Raw genomic sequence first — 19,632 nt, 5'->3', positions numbered from 1 at the left:
GTAAACAGCTGTGGTGCTATCAATCATCCGGGGACAGGGGCAGGCCTAATACTACTCTGACAATTCTCTCCCCATCATTTCTAACAAAATAAAATGTACAGAAAGCACATTCTTCTTCCTTGCCAAGTTTTTAAAAGTCAACTAAAAGTTTAAAGGCTTTCTGTAAGCACACAGCTTTGACTAAGGTGACCAGATTTTAACATTGGTAAAGCGGGACACCATTGACCGGGGGGTTCTTGATTAAAAGTTTGGTCTATATGGAGCAACAAAAAGTTTCACAGAACGCATAGAACGCAAAAATAGTATTGTAATATATATTTTTAATTTCAACATAAGTACAATTTGCCAGGAACCCCCAGATGTCCCTCCAAAAATGGGACAATGTGGTCACCTTAACTTTGACGTACAATATAATTAGTGCAGTTCTAAGAACTGTTACAGCTAACTGGTTCTCCACAAGTTTAGTGACTATCAAATCAGTACTAGCATCCCTTGTATGGTATTCTCGTTAAAAATTGAAACTACCATTTCCCAGTAAGAAATATCTTTAGGTTAGTTTTAAAGATTAAAATTTGCAAATTTAGCTGTTTAATCAACAGTCCCACTAGATTGCCAAGGCAATCACAAAAAAATCAAGGAATAGCTGTGTTGAGAAAAATTTTTTACTCAAGTTCTTATATATGAAATTTATATAGAAAACGCAATTGACCATGCCAAGAGAATTCTTAACCCTGCTATTTATTTAGTTCTTCTTGAACTACAAAACAACAATATCATAGTTAACCATTATTCACTGAGAAATAACAAAATGTAGTCTTAGTCAATGCAGCCATGCAGTTTGACTCCATTTTATTTTTAAAGGCCATGTAGGCAGACTAACCACATCAACGGATGAAGCGGTTTCATTTATCCACCCATGCACTTCCCTCTCCTAGGAGAACACTAGCACACTGAAAACAAAATATAATTACTAGAGCTACTTTTAGGCCACAGTCTCCTGAACCTAGGTTGCCAACCACAGAACATTACAAATATAGCACAACCCCAAACAGTAACATTGAATTGCTACAAACATTGGATTGCCAAATACTCAAACCTAACCTTACTGAATTGTTTACAAGTGCAAAATGTCCTTTTGCTTCATGCATCGCTTTTGTCAACATCCTTGATTTGATGGTTCTCTTTCCTTTATAGAATCATGAAATGGAAGGGATCTCCAAGGTCATCTAGTCCAATCCTCTGCACAATGCAGGAACTCACAACTAACTGCCCACCCACAGTGCCCCTGATTTCATGCCCAAGTGATTCCCCCCCCCAAAAAAAAAACTCTCCAGAATCCAGCCTGGAGGAAATTCACATACCATCCCACAGTGGCAATCAGCAATTCCCTGGGCATGCAAGGAAGGGCCACAAGAGACAAACACTTGCACATCCCTTCCTGCCCATCCATTCACAGTCTGCCTAAGTTCATAAAATCATTTCACTGAGCACTTCACAGTCTACAAAGTCACCACAGTGACCTTAGGAATGATCTGCCAATGACAGCCAACCTACAGCCACCTGACCATAAAGGCACAAAAACACTGTTTCAGGGTGTTTGGTCCCTTTCCCCATTCCATGTATGCTTCTCTGAGAGCCAGTTTGGTGTAGTGTTTAGGAGCGCGGACTTCTAATCTGGCCAGTCGGGGCTAATTCTGGGCTCCCCCACATGCAGCCAGCTGGGTGACCTTGGGCTCGCCACAGCACTGATAAAACTGTTCTGACCGAGCAGTGATATCAGAGCTCTCTCAGCCTGACCCACCCCACAGGGTGTCTGTTGTGGGGAGAGGAATGGGAAGGCGACTGTAAGCCACTTTGAGCCTCCTTTGAGAAGAGAAAAGCGGCATACAAGAACCAATTCCTCCTCCTCTTCCTCCCCCCTCCCCCTCCTCATCAAGAAAACTTTAATGGGTAGTTTTAACAAGTGCGACCAATTTGCCATTTGCCCAGGAATACTCTACCAGGCAATTGTTCTGGTGACAGGAGATGCCTCTGTAAGCCATGCACAGGAAGATGGCTCATCCAAGAGCCTGCGGCTCCTGCCATTGTTTTCCCCAGGAATACCCAAGTAGGCAGATTACTTGTAGTGATGGCTACCATTTCATGTGTAATGTCGTATTTCGACCATGAGAGAATAGAATGAAAAGATGTTTTTCCCAAGCATCTATGTTCAATTGTGTATTGATAGCCAGTGCTGAGGTTTATTAAATCAGCCCTTGCTTGCTGTTTTCCAACTTTAAAATGCTTCCTGGGAGAAGCTATTTGCTCTACTGGGGAAAAACAAAGCTTGCCAATATTTATTGATTTATTTTATTTGTTTGTTCGGCTTCTATACCGCCCCTCACTTGGCATTTTAGGGCAGTGTACATGGAACATAGAAACTAGAAAAGACATTATAACATTTGTAATATCTGTAACCATTTGAGAAAAGGAGATCTAACTCATAAATAACATATAATAGAACACAAAGAACGGCCTAACAGCTGAGGAGACATATGGTCATAGATGTTGGAGTTTCCTGGTGGTTTGGTTGGATTTGGGTCGTTGTTGGTCTTAACTAAAAGCCCAGGAGAGGAGCTCCATTTTGCAGGCCCTACTAAATGTCTGAGTTCAGACAGGGCCTTGATCTCGTTGGGAGCCATGGAGGAGAAGGCTCTGGCTCTGGTCAAGGCCAGATGGATTTCTTTGGGGACAGGGATTACTAGGCTGTTAGAATGTATAGAGCAAGTCTCTCTTTGAGCAGTATAGATAAACAGATAGTCCTTGATGTACACAGAACCCTGACCGCGTATGACCTTGAAGGTGAACACCAGCACCTTAAATCTGATCTGGTATTCAATTGGGAGCCAATGCAGCTGCTGGAGGGTTGACTCTCTACGGTGTTTGGGAGAGCAATTGGGCAGTCTATATATATTCTGCCTATACTTCTCCCATGGAGCATACAACAATTCCAAGGTATTGTTTGAGATGGGGAAACCGGCATAAGGAGGGAAAGTTTCAGCAACTTACCCCACACTACAACCATGATCCAAACTAGGGTTGGGCGCTTCGGCGCACCTTCCGCAATCGCCGAAGTGGCCAAGGTGCACCAAAGCACCCAACCCTAATCCAAACGGGGTCTTTCTGCAGCTGCTAATTATGAGCTTGCTCATTTACAGATCTTCAAACATCTCTTCTGGGTTTTGCCCTAACGGATTTTCTCATCTGTTAGGTTGGGGGCATGGTTAATAAAGCCAAATATTCCGAGAAAAATGCATCCTTCATTCTCAGGCCCACCAATTTTGAATCAAGGGCAAATACTGATCAGAATCATTCATCAACTAGATCCATGTTTAAATTAATTAAAGATTGCAGGATGATTAAGAGTTTCAGTGGCTAGAAGCCATCAGCAGCAAAGTTTGGGATCTTTTGTATGAAACTTGCCCCCCAAATTTGTACCAGCTGATAGACAGCCCACCACACAACCCACCACTGTTTGTTTGCATTTTCCTCTTGCGATATTTTCTCTGTTTACAATTTTTCTTCTTAAATGAAATGTATTCAATGTTCCAGAAATGTGAGCTGGTGTTATTCTATAATTATTATGGTTTCGTCAAGTGCAAGACAGCATCATGCAATGTTTGAAAGAAGGCAGTCGCAGGGTGTTCATAAATATCCTCCCAATTACCACCATCTGCCTCACGGATATCTTCAAGAACACCGTATCTCATGGCAGCAGTATCAGACAGCACAAAAGAACACCTACTCTAAGCATACAGAGCACACAGTAATTTTCCAGAAATTTAGAGAAGGAATCCGAAAATGGTACTCTATATCAAGTGCAAAATTTAAACAAAAAATCAATGTATGTAGTATATGATATCCTAGCATTAAATATACTCATTTGCTTTCTCCTTTTTATTCTCACTCCTGAAGTAAATTGCGTACCAAATTTAGAATATATGTTAATGCACAGAAATATAGTCTTAAGTACACAAGGGTAGTTTTATTCAAAGGCTACAGTAGTTAGCCTGGAATAAGCCCACAATTTTCAATAAGGTGAATGGCTATTTTGCAGCCCAGAACAAGAATTCTGTGAGTTCTGAGCAATGGTCTACCTAGGCCAGCATCCTGTTTTCCACAGTGACTAATCAAGGTCTAACAAGTAGGAAACAAAAGGCCAAATTTTCCTCTCATTCAACAAGTGGCAGTCAGCTATACATTGTCAAATCATGAAGGTTCCATTTAGCCAGCCCAGCTATTAATGCCCTTAATGCTAAGGTTTCCAGATCACCCTGGCCATCAGCAGGAGATGAAGGTGGCGTAGGGTTGCCAGATTCTGATAAGGAAACTCCTGGAAATTCGGGGATAGAAACTGGGGAGGACAGGAATTGCAGTGAGGTACAATCCTACAGAATCAATCTTCCAAAACATCCATTTACTCCAGAGGAGGAAGAGGAGGAGGAAGAGGAGGAAGAAGGGTTGGTTCTTATATGCCGTTTTTCTCTACCCAAGGGAGTCTCAAAGTGGTTTACAGTCGCCTTCCCTTTCCTCTCCTCACAACAGACACCCTGTGAGGTGGGTGAGGCTGAGAGAGCCCTGATATTCCTGCTCGGTCAGAACAGCTTTATCAGTGCTGTGGTGAGCCCAAGGTCACCCAGCTGGCTGCATGTGGCGGTGTGCAGAATTGAACCCGGCATGCCAAATTAGAAGTCGGCACTCCTAACCACTTCACCAAACTGGCTCTCTGGAGATGAACAAAAATTACAGGGGATCTGGAGGTTGGCATCTCACTTTAATACCCTCATAAAGCCATTTAAGACATCAGCCATCACTACCTCCTGTGGCTATGAGTTTCACAAGTTCATTATACATTAATCACAGAAGTACCTTTTTTGTCTGTCCTAAATCAACTCTACTGCAAGAAGAAAGTGGACAATCCCAAAAACACAACAAAGGAAAAAAGAATCCGTCCAATGGCTTAAACAAAGTTTAAGAGTTTCTGTTATCTCTTTATTATTATAATTTCGACCTGGACTCCACCAAAACGGGCTCTAGATTATTCTCCATTTTCAGTCCTTTCATCGGTGGCAAAGATGAGTCCTCCACAAAGTGTTATTAATAAATTCAATATATTCACTGAAAATGCTCTGTTATATTTGTTAATCACTTGAAATATAATTGGACGAAAAACCCTCTTGTGATGTGGAGAGTCAAGGCTGTAAGCAACTGTACAGCTGCTTAAAGTTCTGATATAAGGGACCGGGTGACGAGAGAAACATGAAGCATATTCTACAGCACATGCATAATTCCCCCTAAGCTAAAAATCCCCTAACTCTCGCAGTTTTATGCATGTAAGACATTCTCCTAATCATTTCAGTTGCATTTTTCTGCACCTTTCCCAGTTCTACAATATTGGATATGGAGCTGCTATTTCTTTCTCTGGAAAGCATTCTCTCACTACTCAATTGGCACTCTGGAAAGTTGTGCAAAGGAAGGCAACATTTATATTTAGCTTCACCAAAGAGATCCACAGCTCCTTCTACAGTGGCACTGTGCATAATCAACAGAAGCAAGAAACCCAAGTGTAGGCTCACTAGGAGCCCAGGGTGTGCATTCCTAAGGGTTTGCCATATGGGTTGTCATGTACATTAAGCCCCAGCACTGATCTCTAACTTGAAGATGCATCTTTAATTTTCAAATGTATTTTTTGGAACAAATCTTCCCTGCACAGCAGCTGTGTGACCTCATTTCCCAAGAGAATGAGGAGGCGGAATAAAAAATTTCTGTTAGGAAGGAGAGAGTGGAAAATTTACAATTGACTTGGACTATGCTACTATAATTGTGGGACAGAAAATGTAGACTAATTCAATTTACATTTTGGAAGTTCATCTTGGTTATCACAATAAATTCAGCAGCTGCAGCAACAGCTGTGTAACTTTATAGCAGGTGGAAGATACAGACATTGAACCCTAAAAATTCTCTTCTCACATAGAGTGATCTACGTATGACGGTTCATAAATCTTCCAGCCAAGGTTCTGAGACTCTCAGCCATGTTTTGATGTAGATCAGAGTGACAGATGTGTAACACCTGGTGCTGTGAACTTCTCTGGAATCATCACCGATCACCAGTGAGGCCATGTTGGTGTATGACAGTGTGATTTTATACAATATAGGAAAATGCCATGATCCTGCAGCTGGCCATAATACATGTTCCTATGGTTAACACAACGTTTTAAAAAATAAGTTGTTTTTAGTAGGTGCATGATGTGGGTCTGTGAACACTAAAAATGTACATTATTAAACAACCTATTTACGATCTCAGGCACAAATGCCTGAAATGTACCATGTTCGCAGAAACGGTATCTACATTTATCACTAGGTATGTACCTAAATAAATTCCCTTTATTATTTTTTGCTATTTTTATTGTTTCTCATTGTAACAAAGACAGTCATAAAAATGGCTCTTTCACTGAGTGATTTAATAAATTAATATATTCTGTTCTCCAATAATCTATGGCACTGAAATAAAAATTGAAATTAAATAATTGAACAATTGTACATGACCCCTTTCCAACCCACCTTTTGATTTTCAGGGGTGCAAGTATATATTAATATGATGAAGCAAAATACCACCAATTATATTAGTTGGTCACAAATCAATAAAAATCTTCTCTTATCCAAAGTCGCTGCTAATATATGCACAGACGTATGGCAAGATGAAGAGGGTGTGAAATGTAATAGCTCATTCCTTGCTTTGCAAAAGAATTGCAGAAGGCGGAATAAAAAGAAGACATGACACACACAAAAACCCCTGAAAGGTGGGAGGGAGAAAGAAAGAGAACAGACAATAAAAAAGAATGAAAAGCTTAAGGAGAAATGGAAAATGACTAATGAAAGCACAGCATGTAGGCAGGAGCTCATGGCAATTGTAGTCCATGGACATCTGTAGAGCCATACTTTGGCCATTCCAGCTCTAGAGGCTATGGCTTCCATTCATTTGATGAGAGAAGTCAATAACAAGATCTGCCTTACAATGGCCCTACTCACCTCCTGATAAGCTTGGTGGGAGCTCAGTCTTATTCCTACCAGTTGTTTTAAAGCTCCAATCTCCCTACTACATACTGGCATTTAAAAACAGAAGTCCCACTGACCAGGAGTGGTTCCTCGTGACATCTTTCCCCATCTTTCATTCCTTCTTTATATCCCCCTGCAAGTGGACTTAAATAAGAGCAAGCCACTGGAGCTGCATAGGCAAGATCCAGGCTACCAAAGTTTTCTTTTTTTTTTTTGTAAGCCTGGGAGTACTATCCACGGCAGGAAAAGTCTCAAAAATACTTTTTTATTCTGCATGTGGTGCCATTTTTGCCAAGGAAAACCCACCATAGTATTTTTTATTATGAATTGTCCTCCCTGCTCATAGCAGAGAGCGTACCTTTTGAACTGGTTTCTGTGCAGAATTTGAAACTAGCTTTACTATGACTTTTCTTTTACAATAGTACTGAACATGCCTGTTTCCGCATGCCTAAACGTTAACGCGTTTTTGGCCTCCTCACCTGTGCCACCGAACACCAATGCGTGAACAGACAACCTCTAGTCCAGGGGTAGTCAAACTGCGGCCCTCCAGATGTCCATGGACTACAATTCCCAGGAGGCCCCTGCCAGCATTTGCTGGCAGGGGGCTCCTGGGAATTGTAGTCCATGGACATCTGGAGGGCCGCAGTTTGACTACCCCTGCTCTAGTCCCTCATCCATCAATGGGTGCTCGAGGTTTGGCACCTCTTGTTTGGCACAGACCCTCCCACCACTGCTATTACAACATCACACCAGAAGAAATTAATTTCTTCATTCCCTCAGAGGCATTTCAATCTACTCTCTACAAGGAACAGCATACCTCTGAGGGGGAAAGGTTGCAGTGCTTGCATTCAAAAGTCTGTGCCCCATGGAAATTTCTTGTTGAGGTCTCCATCTCCATGAACTACAATTCCCATGAGGCCCTGCCAGCAGCATCTGCCAGAGTGGCGGTTAGGCGACATTACAAATGACCATGGCCTGCCAGTAAGCATATAGCACAATTAAGTGCCCCCCCCCACGTTAAGATCTAGCATCATAAGTCTTTCAAATGCATAACTGTTTGCAGAAAAAAACAATGTGGTAATGGAGTACAGGCATAAATGCGACCGTTTTTAAAAATGATTTAAAAGGGCCAGCATGCTGACTTTGGTGAAAACCTGTACATGCATAATTACCCTTGTTTCCCCTGCAATTTCCCTTTATTGTTTCTTTGTTTTCAGGCTAATTGGTTGCTTCTTGTTCTCTTACAGCTTGCTGGCCTTGACACTCCTGAATTCAAATGTAAGTTGTTAGGGCAGGGAGAAGGAGTTAAGTCTTCTCTGTAGACAGCCCAAACTACTGCATGTTTTTTTAAAAATTGTTTGTAATTATTATAGCATCATTACAAAACAACCATCATAAAAAGAACACTAGCCTTGGCCAGCTGAACTTAAACCCTACCTTAAGAGGACAAAGGCTAATAATTCACAATTGATTCACTAAGTCTGAGGACAGAAAATGATTAATGAAGCTGAAATGAGAGGGAGGAAAGGACTGAAAAATTAAAGTGGCATTAACCCTGGGATGCCTCAGTGGGGCTTTTGGAAATCCAGAGAGGACAGCATGGTGCTGCAACTACATTTTGAGTTTAAAAGACTCCCCAGTCATCAGCTCTGCAAAGAAACCACAGGAAATTCTAGAATGCAGCAGGCTGATTATGAGGTCTTCTGGGTGGTCCATAAAAACAAAGTGAATTAACAATGACAACTGAAGACCAAATGTTGGCATGGAACCAACTCAATTCTCTGTACACTTCATTGTAAGATAAACCCAAAGGGCTACGAAAAGAAACTTGTTCTTTGTTCCAATTATTTGACTTCAGCAAAGTAACTGTAGCTGCTGAAGAGCTGAGAAATCTATAGGCAGCCCTCTTATGTCTTTGCTATATGCTTGCACCCAAGACAGTTGCGTTTGCTGTTGGGGGTGCGGGATGAGTATAATCCAGTCAACTGTGTTTGCCACGTGCAACAACATTTCAGTAACTATGAAACAAAGTCTGAAGTTCAGACATCAGCAAGTGAAAGACTGGAATGTGATTAAATTACTGAATATGCACAATCTGGTTTTGAAGTCAACCACAAGAACTGTGAGCACCGTACACGGGATCACCGCTAACAAACATCACCAAGGACAAGGTAAACTAACCCAAACATGATGGATGAATTTATATTCTTTACATAGGAAGAAAAAAAACAACCCTTTTTCTAATATAAAAATCGAACCATCTCACACAATTGCAGAATTTTTTAAAGGTTTTGGAGGTAACATTATTTTGAAATATATACAACCATAAACATATAATGCAACCAAATTGCAAAAGAAGCCTTACCAGAGTCAGTGAAGATGGCGATGACTGTGGCGGACCACTTCCGGGAGAAGGCAATGGAAGGGGAGGAGGTGGGGGAGGCGGTGGTGGAACACCTCCATTAGAAGATGATGGAAGGGGGGGAGGAGGGGGTGGACCACTCCTAGAAAGCGGCGATGGAAGGGGAGGGGGAGGAGGAACTCCAGAAGGTGGTGGCAGAGGGGGAGGGGGAGGGGGCGGTGGTGGAGGCACAGGCATCTGAAGTTTCTAATTTCAGTCTGTTACCAAAGTTCAAAGTAATTCCTGGAGAGAGAAAAATAACAAGAAAATTCAGTTTACAGATTGTACACTGAAATAGTTGATCTCTGTTTGGTTACAAATATATAGCTGAAGAATTTTCACAAAACCATAGATTTTGGATAGGATCCCATAGGTCATGTACAAAAATTATTCCCAACAGATACTTAAGAAAAGAGCATACACAACCTTATAAATCAGCTTTTCCCCACTGATCAACTGAGATAAGATTTTTTTTTCTTATGATGAACCTAAATAAATAAATTATTAACCTTACTGGGGCCATAAACTGGTCACTGAGCATTTCAGATTGCAGAGAGCGGAAGGGAACTCCTAAGCTTGGCTATACTTGCCATGAAAATCCCTGTAGACCGAAAACCAGATGTCAGACAAAAGGAGTCTGACTGGATCACACTTCCTATTTCCTGAGATTTCTCGGTGAGCATGGAGGAACATTCAATTACATGCTGGCAAAGCAATATGAGGAAAGTAAAGTCAGCCATCAACCAGCATGTAAAGACCTCTGCTTCTGAAATAAAAGTTTTCCCTGATTATCCTGATGCAATATAGGCTTCAGGTACACATGCTGAGAGTACACTGCATTAAAATGGTTGCACTCTGCCAGTTCATGGGAAACTCAACCATACATTTATTTTATTAAAAACATAAGCCTTCCAATCTTGCAGTACTCAAAGGCGACTTATGATATAAATAAAATCAAAGTTACAAAACTCATAAAAGACAACAGTTTAAAACCTCTGCCAATGAATAAAAATGAGTAAAACTGTCTTCAGCTGTCTCTTGAAAACTGGAAGAGAGGGGGCCAAGTGCACCTGTTCGGTAATCAAGGGGCTGCCGCTGGAATCATATAATCATAAAGTAGGAAGGGACTCATGGGTCATCTAGTCTAGCGATCCCCAACCTGTGGGCTGCGGACCACATGTGGTCCATCGACTAATTGGAGGTGGGCCGCGAAGGATGCCTTCTCCCCCCCCGGCCCTTTACTTCATCCCCCCTGGCCCTTTACAACACACTTCGAGTGTCATTGTCTCCCATCACTCCCAGATGGAACTATCTCGTTGCAGAGAAACAAGCTCAGGGTTTCCATTGATTTGTCATTGTCACGAGTTAAAATTTCCATGAAAATAAAATGTTCCTTATGTTCATTGTTGTGGCATGTCTGTATTTTATTTTGAAGGGATGTTTAAACATTACCATAGCGATCAGAGAGCGTTAGGGCAGTGGTTGAGAGTAGAGGAGTAAACTACCCCCCCCCACTGGGCCTCAGTAAAATTGTCAAGCGTTGAGTGGTCCCCGGTGATAAAAAGGTTGGGGACCACTGATCTAGTCCAACCCCCTGCACTATGCAGGACACTCACAACCCTACTGCTCATCTATTGTAACCTGCCACTCCTTTGCCTTCACAGAATCAGCCTCTCCGTCAGGTGGCTATCTAACCTCTGTTTAAAAATTTCCCAAGATGGAGAACCCACCACTTCTCGAGGACGCCTGTTCCACTGAGAAACCGCTCTAACTGTCAGCAACTTCTTCTGGATGTTTAGATGGAATTTCTTTTGAATGGTCCTCTGTTAGGCACCCTCCTCACATGCCATATTCAAAGTATGACAAGCTGACCTGGGAGCCCTTCAGCCATCTTTCAGACAAGTTATATTTAACCATCCTTGTAATTTACCCTTCATTTTAGGGTAATTCTGCATGACCTGACTAACAGTTGCAGCCAAGTAAAAAGAAAATGAATACAGATATAAAAACAGTCAGTACAGAAAGAATACTCCATAGCCTGTCATTTCAAGGCTTCTGGGGCACCCATAAATCAGTCTTGGATTCCATCCTGCTCAATACAGGCAAATTTTCAGTTTGATGGGTCAAGGGATGCCCAGAAGCTTGGTGGAAGTCACCTGACCATGGCTGATTCAGACAGCTATTTTAGCACATATATGCAATGGATTTGTGGTAGGATTATACTGACAAGCAATCTTTCCCTGGAACACCTAGACATCTATGAAGGCTCTACAGGTCATTTATTCATATCCTAGGTCATCATTGTAGGTCAGCCTTTCTCAACTTTTTTATTGTTGAGAAACCCCTGAAATGTTCTTCTGGCTTCAAGAATCCCCAGAAGTGGCCCGATCATGCAGAATATAGTTGAGAAGCATAGTTGTGTACACACCCACCCAGGGCCCCTCCCCTTCACACCCTCTCTAGGCCCATCACTGGCCCTTTTGATATGCTTAATAAATGTTACATATATATACAAAATTAATTCCCAAACTTTTGGGAAACCCTTCCATGGTCGTCAAGAAATCCCAGGGTTTCACGAAACCCTGGTTGAGAAAGCTTGCTGTAGGCACTTAGTCATATAACCTGCCTTTGGGTTTTGTGAACTGGGAAACTCTGAAAGTACCAAAGACAAGATTTTGTATTCTGCTATTTCAGGAAGCCCAAACATATAGATTTGTTTTCTGTACTATACAACTACCTAACTATTTTATTTTATTTTATTTTATTTTACCGCTCTCCTTTGAGGCTCAGGGCAGTTTATATATATTATATAAATTATAAATTATATATTTATAAAATAGGCAACTAGCGGGTCTTTCCCACATCTTGGTAATCTGCACTCTACAACAGCAGCTGACCTAGATACAATCATCCATGTCCATAACTATTTGAACTCCAAAAACCATTTTTGAGGGATTATCTTCACTAAGAACAGTAAGGCGGTACATCAAATACACAGTATTACACTTGCCTTGCAGAGAGTAGTGTAAACATATTACCGTCTCCTTTCCTTTTCCAATGGTCAATCTTTATCTTTGGACTACATAACTCAGTTTCAGAGGGAAACCGCTTCTCACTTTCACAGCCTGGTTAGCATTAGAAACTGAAAGTTGCCAAGGATGGGGAGAAGAAGACATGTGGTTTATGGAGCTTTACCAGGAAGCATGCAGCTCAAAATGTTTCCAACAGGCTACAAGCAAGTGGAGGTGTGCGGAGGGCCCCAGAACACACACAGCTAGATTGGTACTGGATGCTCTATTTTATAGGGAAAATGTTACCTCAGGCTATGCTGATGTGCTAACCCCTAAAACAATTGATGAGATTTCTAGTGTGTGAATGATTGCAGGAGACATGTTATGAGTCTGTCCAGGTGTGAACAATATTCTGGGAGAAACCAGGAGGGGTTTCCAGGAAGTAGACAATAACAATGATTGCTTTACCTGGGGAGAACTAAAGGTGTTAATATTTTTGACGACCCCTTGAATACTGGAGGGGAAGAAAAAGAAGAAGAGTTGGTTCTTACATGCCGCTTTTCCTTACCCGAATGAGGCTCAAAGCGGCTTACAGTCGCCTTCTCATTCCTCTCCCCACAACAGACACCCTGTGGGGTGGTTGAGGCTGAGAGAGCCCTGATATCACTGCTCGGTCAGAACAATTTTATCAGTGCTGTGGCGAGTCCAAGGTCACACAGCTGGTTGCATGTGGGGGAGCGCAGATTCAAACCTGGCATGCCAGATTAGAAGTCCGCACTCCTACCCACTACACCAAACTGGCTCTCTATCAAGATGGGGCAGGCTGTTAGGATTTGCTAATTGAGGACAGTGAGTGTGAAGGGAATGAGAGACTGAAATTGACAAGATTAGTTACTGATTCTCAGAGAGCCTATTGTCTCGAAGGTATGCTGTCTTTTGGGCAGGGTGGAATCCATTAGTGAAACAGCTCAGATAACAAACACATTATTTACATCATTTATAGTCTGCCTTCTCACTGGAACTCAAAGCTGATTATAAGCCAAGCATGTACACTTAGGTAACAGAATGTGCTGCAGTTTGCAACTTTCTCTCTAGTACTGGATCTGGAATATTTGTGATTTTATTTATACAAATTCAGCAGTGTAAATGAAAGCAGAGTCACACCCTTCTAAGACCACTGACTTCAATGAAATTAAGTGGGTGTAACTTAATTTAGGATCCTATGCTAAGGGAGCAATCCTAAACAGATTGACTCCTGGGTAAATGTGCACAGGACTGAAGTCAATGGGTGAAGAAATATGTAAGTTTGCTGAGGTTGGCTCTCTCAGACATTTACACTGTTAACCATTATAAATATGCCATTGGGGGTGGAGCCTGGGGAGGACAGAGACCTCAGTGAGCTACAGTGTCATAGAGTCACATGAACATGTGAAACTGCTTTATACTGAATTAGACCCTTAGTCCATCAAAGTCAGTACTGTTGACCTAGACTAGCCATAGCTCTTTGGGGTCTTTCACATCATATGTGACCTAGTCTTTTTTAAACTGGAGATTATGGGAATTGAACCTGTAACCTTCTGCATGCCAAGCAGATGCTCTAGCACTAAACTATACTCGGAAACATCCTTTTTCTCCAAAGATCACTGATCTGTAGTCTGGGGATTTGTAATTTTGGGGGATCCCCAGGTGGAAACTAGCATTCTTACCATGAGGACTTTGTGGAAATGATTGGTTTCATAAATAGCTATATATGTGCCTCACTCATTGCTTCTCAGACAAGTGATCCGCAACCAAGACATGGGGAAACACTGTAAAATGGATTGGCACAATAAAATCCCCTAATGATGACTCTACTATGTAACTGCCACATAAATATAAATCACTTTCAAGGTCTTTAAATTCCCAGTACAAAAGGCAGAGCCTGAATCCTTTGTGTACAATCTATATAGCACCACAGGAAAAGCTAATGAATTAATTTATAGCCACTTAGACTCTCTATACCCAGTTGGAAGGCATGCTCAAATTACTGCAGAGTAGTTAATTATAAGTAGACAAAGGCAACAACATACAACATGATGTATAACTATGGTTGAGAAGGTGTTTAAGGATAAAAAGAAACTAAAGCAGGGGCAGCCAAATGTAGTCAGATTTCATGTGTAAAACTGATAAAGTAAAAAAAAAAATCCCTGGAATACACCATTTAACCATTATATTTCACTGAACAAATCAGCTTTACATAGATACCTAACAGATGTCAAATGTTTTCATTAGACACCTGTTAGGTATATTTGTAAAGCTGATTTCATTAGAAACCCTCACCTTCTCAAATCAAACTGAAAACCAGAATGAATTATGACCAAGTTAATCTGAACATCAGCTGAACATCTGTTCAAGCAAGCCTTCCCTCACATTTGGAGAAGACCGTACGATTTAGAAGACTTGTGTCTTTGTTGTCAGATTATACTAAAGTAACAGCTGAAGTTTCTGGTACAAGTATCCCACACACGCCCAAAGGAGCACACATTATATAGATACAAGTCTTCCATATTACACTTTGGAAACCTCTGCAACATTTTGTATTATGAAATGGGACTTTATGAATAGCAGTCCAAATAGGTAGCAGGTGATATGCTTATGATGATGTTAACCATTCAGTTGAGTCTGACTCTTGGCAATCCTGTGGCATAACTGCTGCCACAATTTCCAATCTTGCAGCGCTTCTTCTAATTGTGTCATGTTAAGACCGGTGTCCATTTTGATCTAACCATCTCGTTCATTGTTGGCCTGTTTTCCTTTTTCCACTGACCAATCCTAGCATAACTGCTTTCTCCAATGAGTTGGATTGCATGATATGGCCAAAGTGAGTGAGTCAGAGTTATGCAATTTTGCCTACATGCACTTTATGCACTGTAGCATATTCTTGTTTGTGACTTTTGCCATCGATTGAACCTGCAGAAGCCTTGTCCAACACCAGAGTTCAGATGAATTAATTCTTCTCTTGTCTGATTTTTTCATCGTCCAACTTTCACAGCCATAAATTGTTGTTTCTTTTGTAAATATGATAGATCTAACTAATCTACATTTGTTAGTCAGGCTTATGTCCTTGCTTTTCCATGCTTGGTTCAAGCTTGTCATTGCTGAGGCACCCAGAGCAATCAGATATTTTATTTCCATACTGCTATCACCAGTCTCATCAATTTGTGATCCAAGAAAAATGAATAATTGAGCACATTCGATCTCTTCACCATCAATTGTTATTGTGACATGTCTGTTTTTTGCAGTGGTCATTATTATTATTATTGTCTTTTTAGTGTTTTAGAAAATGCTAAAGCAGGTGATGTACTTACACCATAGACAAAAAAATGCAAGCAGGGTGTGATTTAAGCTTCATTCAAACAAAACCCAGAAGTTAATGACTGTGAGAGATGTGCCTTTCCATTCCATCATAAAAAATAAATGCATATTCCTGAAGCATAGCAAGTTTGAGTCAAGAAGCCCTAAGCAATTTACTGCCATACAGAATGCTATACCTTTTCAAGGATGTACATAAGCATCAGAGATTTATTATCTTTTTAAAGCATCATTAAATGCCCTGGATTGCTTAAGCAGCCATTATATCATTCAGCTCTTCATTTTAGCTGTGCTCTAGTTTACAAAGCTAACGTCTTCTTATGCAAATGTATTGCTGACATCTATCTTTGTGCAATAGAAGGGGTAGCTCTAGTCCTTCATAGAAAAAAGGTTACCTGCTGCACTTAGACCTGTATGTGACCTGTGCCATTAGAAGGAAAATTACATGCTTTGCTTCAGATGGCACTGTGTTGTGTGACTGGGAGACAACATTGTAGATCAGGGGTAGTCAAACTGCGACCCTCCAGATGTCCATGGACTACAATTCCCAGGAGCCCCTGCCAGCGAATGCTGGCAGGGGCTCCTGGGAATTGTAGTTCATGGACATCTGGAGGGCCGCAGTTTGACTACCCCTGCTGTAGATGATATAAACTCCAGCTGGGCATTCAGTGCTGGATTTTAAATTGGCTAGTAACTGTTAACTTGTATGGTATTTCTGCTTTTATTATGTTTATTTTTGTTGCCACCTTCAAAGCAGGCTTTCTGAAGAGGCTACACCTAAATATTCTAAATATATGAAATGAATAACAAAAAAAATTGTTTTGGCATTCCTCCAAGCTAGTTCAGAGATTAATTGTGCCAGGGCTAAGTTATGTTACTAGAGGTAACATAATTTATGAAAGCAGTATAAATTAAAATAGCTTGGAAAAGTGGCAAGTACACTTCTCTAACTTTCAAGTAACCACAGAGGGCTTATATAGAAGGGAAACTTGGGCCAGTGTGATATTCTGGTTTGTGTGCTAAGTCAGAACCCTAGAGACCCAGGTGCAAATCCCCACTCTACCACAAATCTCACAAGGTCATTTTCATCCAAAATCTCACATGTGCCTGTAAACTTCTCATCCATTTCAAGGGAGGAAGTAGATTCCTGAATGTAAAGAGAACACATGTTCTGATGAGCCTCCTGAAAGGACAAACTGTTGTACACACAGAATTCCCCATTCACCCCTGAGGGACTGAGCTAGACCAGGGAAACAGGAAATTCTTCATATGCCTGAAAGGAAGGTCAGGCAAATGTGTCATGCTTACCTACTACAATTTCCACGCAACAGTGCAAGAGCATACATGTGACTTCCTTTTATGCATGCACACATGTGAAAAGAAATGTGCAAGTTAGAACTCCCCATCTCAAAAAAACAACCCAATTCTGAAATTTTGGAAAAAAAAACCAACCCAACTCCAGAGTTCTCCTCTGACACCTGCATCTAACAGACCATTCCAAAATTGACACAAAAGCCATCAGCATACACTATTTCAAACTAGCATAAAATAAATGTTAATAGCAATTTTTTATTTTGACAATATAAAATTTGATCTACTTTTTAATCTACACAATGCTCCCCACTGTCTAATACATCCTCTAATACAACCATAGAAATTAGCAGTGCAACTCTTACTAGAGTTATACCCTTTTAGGTCCACTACAGCAAATTGGCTTAGAAAAGTGTAACTCTGCTTCAAATGGCAGAGCAAGCCCAGTCAATGCCAGAGTTTTCTACAGTTATCAAATAACCAATAAATGGTCACCTGTTTCTACAAGGACAGCAGCTACACTAAAAGTGCAGACAGCACCCAATATAACTGTTGTGGAGAACTCTGTTGTAAGACAGGTTTCAAACAATCCATCCAGGGGTGGGTGGAGGAACCCGAGAAATGTTATGTGCATATATAGTCATTAGTAGATTATATCAAGGTAGGAGATGAAATGAAAAGGTTGTGCCCCAAGAACTAAGCCCATATGAAAACAATGTTATTTTACCTCATAACAACTCAGTTCAGTTTTACGGCAATCTAGCAGGAAGAGATTTACATTAACACTGACATAGAAGAAACACAGGAAACCTTGGCCATAACATTCTACTTGAGTTGTTCAGCCAGAAAAATTTCAATTTATAGTTGCCAGTAAGGAATTTAAATAGCAACGAAAATGGGACATGCAGCTTAGATATTGGTGGTTTTAGTGGTGCTCCTCAAGTGTTTCAGAAATTGTTAAACTGGTTTTCATTATCTGATTGAGAAAAATGTCTTTGTCTTTCATATATCCTGGGTCTAACTTCCCACCATCTTAAACATAATGATTTCTGCTTCCTCTCCAAGAGATTGCAGAATGATATCAATTAATTTGTAGTAGCTGATTTACAACTCATGTACAGTAACCGCAGTTGTCCCATTAGTTTAAAGGGGACTAAATGGGCTGAAATGAACATGGGTTGTATAACGATTACAACAGCAAAATAGGATGTGGAAGGTGTAATCAAAACCCCATTCTGCCATGAATGTTATTAGGTGACTTTGGATCAGTCACATTCTCTCAGGCTAACACTACTTTACACAGATCCTGTGAGGATAAAATGGAAAAGGGACAATTATGCCTTTGAAGAAAGACTCAGCTAAAATAGAAATCTAAATAAATAAATGAAAAATAAAAATGTCCTACACAGCTAGGGCTAGTGGTCTTTAGCTCACCTTCTTAAGATGTTGCAACAGAAGGAGAAAGTCTTAAATCAGTTCTTTCCAGTGTTACTGTTTGATCTCACATCTTCACAAATGCATGCATGCATAAACAAGCAAGTGTAGAACAATGAAATCGTCATTTCAATCTATGTCCTTTTGATTTATGATCTTGATATTTCTCATCTGAAATGTTGAAAGCTTGTTTCTAATCAACATTTTTGAAAAACAGTTTAAAACTTTAGAATGTTCAAGCTTTGCAAATAAATAACACCCTATTAAGTCAGGGAGGTTGAACGATAGTGACACTTGAACTAATTTTATTTTTTTAATGCATCAAATATATAACTGCATCAAACATAAAATTAGGGTTGCCAGCCTCCAGGTGGGTCCTGGTCTTTCCCTAGAATTACAGAAATCAGTTATCCTGGAGGAATTAACTCCTTCTGAGGCCAGACTCTATGGCATCACATTTTTACTGAGCTTCTTCCTAAGACTGAAAAATGCTGGTAGGCAATGGCATGACATCACTACTGAGACAAACCCAGAAGTGATGTCAGTCTAAACTAGGAATCCCTGACATCTTAGAGTGGGCTGACATCACTCCTGGGTTTTCCTCAGAAATGACATCACACCACTACCTGATGGTAATTTCTTACTATTTTGCCTCTTGGTTGCTGGAGTAGCCCTGGGAAATGGAGCGGGGGGGGGGGGTGATCCTCCATCTGCAGTGGGAATTCTGCTTCCTTGCCAAATTCCAGGCTCCCAAACCCTTTCCCAGAATTTCCTACAACAGAGTGGGCGACCCTGTGCAATACAGAAGTTATAAGTATAATATTAAAGAACTCTAGAAACATAACTAGTAATTGTTGTGGGGTAGTACATCTCATCCTTAAAAGCCCCAGGTTGATCTTTCAATTCTCCTCAAGTTTTTCCCCCTTGTACAAGAAGTAGTCTCCTTACATTGCCCATAGAACACAGTAGTCTCCTCATGTTGCCCAGTCACACAGGTGACTTTGGACTTCCTGAAACTTGCAGGAATCA

The 19,632-nt window shown here is 40.8% G+C and overlaps 1 protein-coding gene across 2 annotated transcripts in view; it reads right to left on the bottom strand.

Moving 5' to 3' along the window:
* Positions 1–19,632, bottom strand: part of WIPF3 (WAS/WASL interacting protein family member 3) — a 43,872-nt gene that overhangs the window by 20,027 nt on the left and 4,213 nt on the right. For both annotated transcript variants that reach the window (XM_077303571.1, XM_077303570.1), the window contains one exon: positions 9,461–9,739. In XM_077303571.1, the coding sequence (XP_077159686.1) occupies positions 9,461–9,694 (234 nt within the window). In that variant the 5' untranslated portion in view covers positions 9,695–9,739. The remainder of the gene's footprint in view (positions 1–9,460; positions 9,740–19,632) is intronic.

This window comes from Paroedura picta, chromosome 11, assembly GCF_049243985.1.
Source record: "Paroedura picta isolate Pp20150507F chromosome 11, Ppicta_v3.0, whole genome shotgun sequence".
NCBI lineage: Eukaryota > Metazoa > Chordata > Lepidosauria > Squamata > Gekkonidae > Paroedura > Paroedura picta.
Note: the sequence above shows the minus strand (reverse complement) of the source record. Positions and strands in the feature narration are given on the sequence as shown.